Raw genomic sequence first — 10,533 nt, 5'->3', positions numbered from 1 at the left:
TGCCAGATTCACAGTTTGCACATTAACCAGTAAGCACATTTTCGAGCAGGTGTATGGAGGCATAGAGGATTTTATGAAGACGATCTGGTGGTAGTAGAGAAGATGGGGGGTGGTGGCAGGTGGGGAGCCTGGAGTTGCGGGGCTAATTAGAAAAGTTCCAATAGTCCAGTAGGGCCTATGGGATGGTTGGACATCCAGCTACAGTGGTAGCAGAGGGGAGGGGAAACCACTCAGTTATGTGAACAGCTGTGTGTCAACAGTATTTGCATGCTGTTCATGTGGCTTTAAAATGTCCGGGAATGCTTTTGACCCCCTGCTTTCTCCATAGTCTCCTGAGCATTGTCCCCAGGAGAAAAAGCAAAAAAGAAAACTGCAGTGTTCCCCGATGAATGACCTTAGGCAGTCCACTGTGTTCCTCTGGACTTTAATTCTCTCATTTAAATCAGGTAATAATGTTTTACCTGCCTGAAGGCAGAGAACTGGAATGCAGAATATCTTGATGAACTTTTTTAACTCTAGGAGTGAGTTTGTGTTTTTGTTGTCGTTTTGTTGGTTTATTTTCTGATTTGTAATTTTTCCTCAGAACCCTCCAACATCCATTCTCCCCCCGGGCTCTGTCATCCTCGTCTGGGAGCAACTACTTGGGTTCACCCCGGGGGCCGTACAACTCTCCCAGGGTCTCTTGGAGATGTGGTTGGGAGAGGAGACCGCAGCTGCATTGAGACGCCAGGGTTCCCCAGCTCCAATGTCTACTCTAAGGCAGGGGTAGGGTCGCTGCGGGCCACGAAACGCCCCAAGCCGCAGCCTCCCCAACACTACCCCCGCCCCGCGCCCCGCGTCTACAAAGCTTCGACCTCACTCGTGCTTGGGGAGCAGAGTGCAGATCATACCTGCCCCACGCACCCCCGGCTGGCGGAGGCGCCGGGTATTGACCAGCGAGGCCCGAGCGGCCGTCCCCATCCCGGCTCCGCTCGGGGGCGGGGCCCACCTGTGCCGCGGGGGCAGGGCGGGCCCGGGGGCGGGGCAGGTGGGCGGCGGGCGGAGGCGCGGGAGGGGGCGGGGCGCGGGGCGGGGCGGCGCACCTGGGTAGCCTCCTCGTGGGCACCCCGAGAGCGGGCGGCGAGCGAGGAGCGGTGGGGCGGCCGGCAGCAAGCCCGCGTCCGGGCGTGGGCAGGAGCCGGCGGGGCCTCGGGAGGAGCATGAGCCGGCGCCCCGCGGCGGGGCGGCCTGGTCGGGCGGCCGGGGCGCGGCGCTGAGAGCCGGCCGGGGCCGGGCCGGGGCCAGGGGCTTAGGGCCATGGGGGGCCCCCGGGCCGCGCGGCTGCTGCTGCTGCTGCGCCCGGTCAAGCTGCTGCGGAGGCGCTTCCGGCTGCTGCTGCTGCTCGCCGTGGTGTCCGTGGGGCTCTGGACTCTTTATCTGGAATTGGCGGCGTCGGCCCAGGTCGGCGGGAACCCCCTGAACCGGAGTGAGTAGCGCCGGGGCCGCGGCAGGCGCGCAGCAGGGAGGGGGCAGGGCCGGCGGCTCCCGCCTCAGGGGGGACCCACCCCCCATTTGAGACCCGGTCTCCACCTCGCTGGGTCTCCAGGTGCCGGGCGCCCCGCGGGAGGGAAGCCGGGGGAGCCTCGGGGCCACCCCTGGCCGCACTCGGCTCGCAGACCCGGTACCAGAGAAACGCGTCGACGCGGGCTGAGGTCCGTGTCTGGGGCGCCTTCGGCCGCCTCCACCAGGCCGCTCGCTCCGGTCTGCGCGACCCAAACTTTGCTACCCGCCTTCTCCGTGGCTCGCTCCGTTTGCTCCCCTGCGGCGTTTTCGGGGGGGGGGGTCCTTTATTTTAACGATACCGTCATGAGCCACTCGCCTCCCCCTCTTCCCACAGGCCACTCCCCTCCCAGCCCCTTCCTCTTCCTTCAAGTCTCCCACCTCCCTCGAGCGGTCCCCTCTCCTGGTCCTGGCCACCCTCCACCCCCAGCGGGTTGTCTGCAGCCCCCCTCGGGAACCCTGCGGAATGAGCTGAACCCCCATATCCTGCTCAGGGCAGCTCAGTGGACCGGGCAGTGGGTAGATTCCTGCTTCTCTTTTTCCACGGAGCCAGAGCCACTTAAAATTTCTGTCTCAGTTTCCTCCTAGGAAAACGGAGGGGATGCTCTCTTTCTCTTTTTACTTCAACAGGCATGCCTGTCCGAGGTGGTTTTCAGTTTACACTGACAGAGTGAAGTAAAACCTCCGAAGTGTCAGGCACTGTGTCAAAGGTCGCTGCAATAGTTGGAAAAAAGAGAAACTCCCAGAACTACTAGGTGCCCTTCCCAATCCTGAAGGGGGGAGGTTTATAATTCCAGACAACGTGTGGAATTACAAACATTCCCCCTTTCAGGAAAACTAAGGGACGACGGATGGAACTCTGGTGAGAAGATGCTCTAAGTTCTTGTGTCAGCTGTTCTGCCCAGGGCTGGGTGTGGTGCTTTGCCTCCTCTTGTGGCCAAAGACAGGGAATTACTAGGGTCAGTAATTGAGCTGGTTCAGGACAGAGATGGGTATTTATGGCGGAACCTCTCACTCTGTGGCTGCTGAAATATTTCTGGCTGTGTGTTTGGAGACTGGCCTTCCATTCCTGGTTCTGACGCTAACTAGTTGGGAAATCCAGGCGCAAATGGCAGCTTCTCAGGTAGAAGGAGGGAGTTGGTCCCTTTCAATGTGAACACTACGATTGTGTGATCTCCCCGCCTGAGCATTTCCAGGGTCAGGGAGCCCAGCACACCACGAGGAAGGGACTTCCCAAGTCAGGTCCACAGGTCTCAAGTAGGAAGAGCTCTTCCTTCCGAAGACCAGTCTGCCTTCCCTCAGCTCCCCAGGCCTTGCTCACTCCTCTGAAAGACAGAGCGTATCTACTCTTCCATACCACGGCCACTCAGAGGGTCCCCTGTGGAGGAGCCCAGGTGGAGTGGGGGTGGGTGGGAGGCCCCGGGAGGGATCTCCCTTCTCTCCTTCTTGGCCACCATCTTGTTAACCTGGTAGCCAGTGGAGTCCACTGCACAGATTGAAACCAGAGAGGAGAGACTTCCCTGGCGGTCCAGTGGTTAGGACTCCACGTTTCCACTGCAGGGGGCACGGGTTCCATGCGTGGTCAGGAAACTAAGATCCCGCATGCTGCGGCATGGCCACACCCAGAGAGCAGAGCAGTTGCTTTGTGACCCTGAAATGAATGGCCTCCCATCCGCCTCCCTCACCCCCCAGCACATACTTTTCCTTTACCCCAAGTGAACTTTCTCCTCAGAGACCGGAAGCAGTTTGCCATAATTATCATCTCACACCTGGCTCCCAACCTCTGTCTCCTATTGGCTGTCTCATCCTTAGCCATCAATTCCTGGGTCAGTTTCTTTTCCCTTCTAGATGCATCTTCACTTTCTGACTGGGTTTCCTTATTCTTTGTTTCCTTTTCCAAATGGACCCTTCTCCAGAAGAATGTTCTCAGCTTCCTAGTCCAGAACTGGCTTTCCGTTTCCCTAACTGTTGTTTTTAACGGGGGCCCAAGCCTGGGCACTGATGGATCCCTCGTACCTTCTTCTCAGCCTCCTAGAGCCCTGAAGCCCACCTGCTGGCAGGGTGGCTTGTCATGCCGGGCTGTCCCATCGTACTCTACTCTTTCCTTGATTTCCTTTTGGAATGAGATTTAGACAGTGGCTGTGCTTTCTGGCTCCTGGTCCCCCGTCCTTTGTTTTTAAGAAGCTCAGACGTCGTGCATCAAAGTCCTGTCTTGTCTTATAGGTCTTACTCCCAGCCATTCCTCTGGAGGGGGAGTGGGGAAGGAGGGATTAGAAAGCACAGCAGTAAGAAGAGGGTTGCTAGCCTTCCCTCGCGTACACCCTGGCATACAGCAGCAACCGGAGCCCCAGCCTGGTTCTGCTTCCCAGCAAGCCACCCTGCCTCTCTGTAGCAGCCCCTGCCAGCTCACTGCACCACCAGCCTTCCTGTCATCTGTAAGGCCAGCCTCCGTTACCAAGAACCTTTCATTTGCCTGTCCCTGTGTGACTGCCGCCCTGATCTGGTGCTGGGAGAAATGTATGGAGAGCTGGTAGTTACAAACTCCAGGGTGGTCAAGTAATGACAGGGAGCGCGCTTCCTGCTTCTTATGGAATAACCCCGGAGTTTGAGATGCGTGATATGCAGTTTGGGCTCCATCTGTAGAAAAAGATACAACCACATTTGGAGTAACTTCAGGGAGAAGCCACCGAAACTTCATGGATAGAAGAATGGGTCCCTTGGACAAAAGAATGAGAGCTGTTTACTCACTCACGCATTTATTTATTTATTATTATTTTTTATAAATTTATTTATTCATTTATTTAGTTTTGGCTGCGTTGGGTCTTTGTTGCTGCGTGTGGGCTTTCTCTAGTTGCGGTGCGCGGGCTTCTCATTGCGGTGGCTTCTCTTGCTGCAGAGCACGGGCTCTAGGTGCGCGGGCTTCATACTCACTCATTTAAACAAATATTTGTTTAGCACGTAGCTCGAGCAGGGCATTGTGCTCGGTCACTTAGATGTGGTGATGACTCTGTTATGGTTTCTGCCTCTCACAGCTTTCCCTCTAGGAGGGGAGTTCAGGTGCGTACGTGAGAATGATCATAATAGGAGACAACCGTTAAGTTTTACAGAGGTAGAACCTACACGTTGCTGTGACACTTCTGGAAATGGGACACGGCTCTTTCAGCTAATATTTCATGGAAGTGGTGACATTTCAGGAGATCTTGAGGAGTTGGTAAGACTTTAGTGGATGCAGAAAGAGAAAGCTATTCCAGGCAGAGAGGGCAGCAGAAGCCAAGACCAATAGTCAAGGACAAGTTAGTGTTTGGAAATGTTGAGCGTCTGGGTTTGGTGAAGCAGAGGGTGTGAAGGAGGATAGGGGATGGTGCCACAGTATGAAAGACTCTGAAGAACAACCTCAAAGGGTGGTATTTATTCGTAGATAAGAGAAAGCAGTCGAAAGTTTTAGAATAAGGTGGTGTTGTAGAATGGATAGGGAAATAGTAAAACTGTTTAACCATACTGTACTTTGGTATGGATGGTGGTGCTGGGATGGGGCGGAAGGTTCCTTACTGTGGCTGGCATTAGTCTTTAGCTGCTGGGTCATGGAGCTCTCCTGAGGACAGGTCAGGGCTCTAGTGGGACATTCAGAGGGCCTGGGGCAGTCACTATATACCAACACGTTCATAAGTTCCAGTATTTTGAGAACTGGCACAGGTGTACCGGTGTGTACTGGCTGAGAGCAACCCCGGGCCCAGACTATTATTATTGGAAGTTAAAGACCCCGTCCTGGCAGCTTTTAATGAGCTATACCCATTTGTTCAGACTGGATTAGCTACGTCCTGCCTGAGGGCAGAGGTCTGGACTAAAATGGTTTCTAGGTTCTTTGCTCTATAATTGACCTGCTGCTGAGACCAACTCAGTGCTGGAACCAAGCGATCACAGCTGGCCACAGAGCCAGGGCCAAATGGTGGTGCACACCAGCCTCTTTCCACATCTCACAAGGCTGGGTCTGCAATGTCCCCATTTAAGTGTCCAGTGTACCTGCTAAACCCCAAGGTGTTTCCAAGCCTGAAACTTATAACACATCTGTCCGGCTGGCCCCCGCGATTCCTAAGTGACTCCGAGTGGGCTGCGGTGGCATAGCCACAGATGTCAGGCGGGCCCTGTGGCTCCCGGGGTCGCCACAGACATTCCGATTTGGAAGGGAGACAAACCCTCCAGTGACAGAGGTAGCTCAGGGCAGAACGGTAATCTGAGACGCAGGCCAGGAGAGAGGGAAAAACAGATGAGACAGATGTGTGGGCAGAGCGGGAAGGCTGTGGCTTAGAGCTGAGCCTCAGAGCAGAGGCAAGTGTGGAGGGAAGCACAGCTGCTTCGTGGGCCCCTTGGGCCCGGGACCCTGTTGCATGTCGCCCCGGCTGGGCTGCCCCTCTTTCCCATGGAGCCTCTGGCTCCCTTTCCTCCGTCCTGCTTACCTCTCTTTATGCTGCCATTCTGGCCACCCGGCTGCTGCCTGGAACTTCAAGTCAGTAATCAATTCAGGGCAGATACTGGGCACTCAAATACCTTCTGGTTATGGACGGTAAGCTCTGAATTTCCAAGCACCTGATATTTTCACTGGCAGATACTTGGCTTATCAGTGATGGATCCAAGAATAGAACCTAGGAATTCTTGTTCCTTGTACCATAATACGTATAAACAGCGGTAGCCTTTACACACAAATGCGAAGGATAAGAATTAAGCCATCACTGCTTTTCCTATTAAAAGTGTGTCTCCTTTGGACCAGCGCCGTCTGCACCAGGACCACAGGGTGTGAGGACAGGGCCCTCACCCAGGCTTGGCCTCCCCTTTCCTGGTCTCTCTAGTCCGTTCTGACGTGGCCGCAGAATCCCAGCAGCACAGCCGGCCCTGCTGTCCTGCTGTCACCCAGGGACCCTCGTGTGGGCTGAGGCCCCGATCTCCTGCTCGGTGGTGATTGGGCTGCCGGCGGCGCCTGTCCTGGGAGGTGTCCAGATGCCCCGCACGGTTCTGACTGCTTTGCAGCACGAGGCCTTTGAAGCAGCCACTTCTGTGCTGGCTTTAGGAGTAGCTGGCGGCGCGCTGCAGTAGTTTTCCAGGCCCCAGAGCCTGGGCTGGGCTTTATGGAGCGGAGCAGGGCAGCCGCCAGAGCAGAGTTTGCTTTGGAAGGGGGCCTGGAGGCTGTTCTTGCAGTTGGCCGCTGACTGTCTGCTTCTCTACCGAGTTGCACCGCTCTCAAATCCTACCTTTTAATTTCCACGAGCACGCTTCCTTCTGTCCGAGGATGATGAGGTCTCAGCTAGGCCAAGCATACGTCCTGAGCTTTCAGATAACCCTCCTTTGTGATCCACAATTAATAGATTTATATGTTACCTGATATAAAAAGTACTACTGGAAGGGGTGAGAGTAGTTTGGATGGGGTATATATAAAGGGTCCCGGGCTGGATATGTTATACATTTGAGCAAAGCATGACGGATAGATTAAATTTTTACAGACTCTTAGGTTCCAACAAGCACTGCTTTCAGTGTTAGAAGTATCCATATATATTTTTTAATCTCTGTGATGTTTTAGTATGTAATTTACTTCTTATGCTAAACTTTAAAATTTTTTTACCATTGACCAACTTTTGTAGAAAATAAGCATGCAAATTGTCCATGTGGTCCCTTTTTTTTTTGTCTTACTTTTCATGGAAGTACCTTTTTTTGTTTGTTGGGTTTTTTTGTTTGGCTTGGTTTCTTTTTTTTGGCCGCCCCACGTGGCTTGTGGGATCTTAGTTCCCTGACTGGGGATCGAACCTGGGCCCCTGGCATTGAAAGCCCGGAATCCTAACCACTGGACCACCAGGAAATTCCCATGGGAGTATGTTATATGTACAGAAAAGTGCACATGTGAGGGTACAGCTTGATGAATCTCCACAAACTGAGCATACCGTTGTAACGAACACCCCGATGAAGAAACAGAACGGTACCAGCGATCCCTGTCACTACCATAAGCATAGATTAATAGAGTCTATTTCTATACTTTATGGAAATGGAATCACACAGTATGTGATTTATTTTAAAATAATATTTCTTTATGATTATGAAAACAACACATGTTCATTATACCAGATAATGGCTGTGTATCTGGACCACAGTAACCCCTGTAAAATTACCTTTTTGTGCATGAGGCACCTAGTACAACTGATCCAATAACTTAAGGAGGGGCAAGACCCAGGACCTAAGTGCTATGAGATATAGCCCTGTGACATTCTCCAAGGATGGGATTGAGAGTCATTGCTTATCCTGTGTTTGAGAACCTTCCAGAAACGTTTCTTCTGGTCTTTATTTTTTTTCCCAGTTTTAGAGATATAATTGACATATCGAAGTGTACGACATATCGAAGTGTACGACATATTGAAGTGTACGACATATCGAAGTGTATGACATAATGATGTGATATTTGTATACATTGCAAAATGATCACCACAGTAAGTTTAGTTAACATCCATCATCTCACATAATTACAATTCTTTTTCTTGTGATGAGAACTTTTCTTCTGATCTTGATATTAGAACTAGCTCTGCTCTCTTGAGCAGTCCGTTTGTTTTCATTTTTATTGGCCATGTAAATTATATAACCACACAGGTTTCTCCCTTTGTGTTGGTTACTAGAAAGCTTTAGAATTCAGTTTTTGGTTCATTTGGAAAAAAGTGTAAAAGATTTTACGATTTGCACTTTGGTACCAATTTTATTCCTCTATCTTTTTCTTTCTTTCCCACAACTACTATTAGTTTATGTCATCTTATATTCTGTGGTACTTGCAAGCCGCTTTAACTTTTTCTGGACCAAATCAAGGCATAAAGAAATCAATAAAAGTGCTATGGTATATATAAAAGTATGAAGAAGAAACTGACAGTCACCTATAATCCCACTACTCTGACCTAGAGATTCTTGAAAAGAAAAAATAAAGTATAGGGGCTTCCCTGGTGGCGCAGTGGTTGAGAGTCCGCCTGCCGATGCAGGGGACATGGGTTCGTGCCCCGGTCCGGGAAGATCCCACATGCCGTGGAGCGGCTGGGCCCGTGAGCCATGGCTGCTGAGCCTGCACGTCCGGAGCCTGTGCTCCGCAACGGGAGAGGCCACAGCGGTGAGAGGCCCGCGTACCGCAAAAAAAATAAAATAAAATAAAGTATAATAGCTGTGATAACCAGATGCTGGATTCTGGAAAGAATTCTAGATTAAACACCCCCCCCCAAAACATGAATTATTATTTTCCTGATGTTTTTGTTTTTAGTCTATTTAGGTATTGAAAAATTGAATGACATTCAAAAATAAATTCTCACCTCCTTATGTGTGAAGTGGACATCAAAAGCTTGGAATTTACTGACATGCTGGGACCTGAGCCACTGTCATTGGAAACAATGACATAAATGTAAGGAAAATTTAATAAAGCTTGGGGCACCCCTGACAATACTAATAAAACAACCGAGGGGACTGGCCAGGAAGGCCAGGAACCTCAAGTTTGTCCTTTGGGCTTCTAACCTCCCCCCAGGCCAGTGGGGGGACCAGGAGCGTGAAGAGCTGTGGCTTCTGGGTGTAGAAAGTCACGAACATGAGCCGTCCAGCCCCTTTACTAACAGATGAGAAAACAGGCCAGGGGAAGAGGTGTTAGCTGCCTCCTACCCATTTCTTCTCTTCTTTTAAACTGTGTTTTTGGGAATTCCCTGGTTAGGACTCGGCGCTTTCACTGCCAGGGCCCAGGTTCGATCCCTGGTTGGGGAACTAAGATCCCATAAGCCACTGCAGGTGGAATTGCGCTTTATGGCACCAAGGCCTGGGAAGAGGGCCCAAGGTGGGAAAAGGAGAAGGAAAGGTGGGGGTGGGAATAGAGGAATGATATTCCAGACAAACCATGGAGTTTATAGAGGCAGACCTGGGAGACACTGTGGGTTCAGTTCCAGACCTCCACAATAAAGGGAATATTGCAAGAGGGTCACACAAATGTTTTGGTTTCCCAGTGCATATAACAGTTATGTTTACACTATACTGTAGTCAATTAAGTGTGCAGTAGCATTATGTCTAAAAAAAAAAAATCTACATACCTTCATTCAAAAATACTTTATTGGGGGCTTCCCTGGTGGCGCAGTGATTGAGAGTCCGCCTGCCGATGCAGGGACACGGGTTCGTGCCCCGGTCCAGGAAGATCCCACATGCTTGCGTACCGCAAAAACAAACAAACAAACAAACAAACAAAAAAACTTTATTGGTCGAATTCGGGGAGAAAACAATTTATTGGTTAAAAAAATGCTAACCATCATCTGAGCCTTCAGTGAGTCATAATCTTTTTGTAATAGTAACATCATTAAAAAAAGTAAGTAACATCAACGATCACAGATCACCATAACAAAGAGAATAATAATGAAAAAATTTGAAATAGTGTGGGAATTACCAAAATGTGACACAGAGACACGAACTGAGCAAAGGCTGTTGGAAAAATGCTGCTGATAGACTTGCTCGACACTCAACGCAGGGTTGCCACAAACCTTCAATTTGTAAAAAATCCAGTATCTGAATTGGGCGATTGGTATTGACATGTATACACTGATGTGTATAAAATTGATGACTAATAAGAACCTGCTGTATAAAAAATAAATTAAAAAAGAAACTAATACTAAACTTTCGTATGGAAATATGTTAATGTAAATGTTTCAGACATTACAGGAAATTCCTAAAAATCTTAGGTATAATGGTATATGGTATAATGTTATAAGTCATAATGTTATAATGTTATAAGTTATAAGCCTGGTATAATGTTATAAGTCATAATTCTAGTTATTATTTTAAAATGCATGTTATATATTATTTTAAAATGCATGTTATAAAATGCATGTTTAAAATGCATGTTATAAGTCATAATTCTAGTTATTATTTTAAAATGCATATCTCAGAAATAACTAAATTTCTTTGTCAATTGCATTATTATGAACTTTCATCAAATCTTTAACCGTGGTCATT

General features: G+C 49.9%; 1 protein-coding gene across 4 annotated transcripts in view; it reads left to right on the top strand.

Annotated features, from left to right (window-relative positions):
- The first annotated feature begins 1,080 nt into the window (after nt 1–1,080).
- The window catches only part of B4GALNT3 (beta-1,4-N-acetyl-galactosaminyltransferase 3), a 93,239-nt gene continuing 83,786 nt past the window's right edge, over nt 1,081–10,533 (top strand). For 2 of the 4 annotated variants that reach the window (XM_067756084.1, XM_067756083.1), the window contains exon 1: nt 1,083–1,465. In XM_067756084.1, coding sequence (XP_067612185.1) covers nt 1,297–1,465 — 169 coding nt within the window. In that variant the 5' untranslated portion in view covers nt 1,083–1,296. Of the gene's footprint in view, nt 1,466–10,533 lie in introns of all 4 variants that reach the window. The other 2 variants (XR_010947415.1, XM_067756085.1) reach the window with 2 other exon arrangements.

The sequence above is a fragment of the Pseudorca crassidens genome, chromosome 11 (genome assembly GCF_039906515.1).
Source record: "Pseudorca crassidens isolate mPseCra1 chromosome 11, mPseCra1.hap1, whole genome shotgun sequence".
Lineage (NCBI taxonomy): Eukaryota > Metazoa > Chordata > Mammalia > Artiodactyla > Delphinidae > Pseudorca > Pseudorca crassidens.
This window is presented reverse-complemented; position numbering and strand designations above follow the sequence as displayed.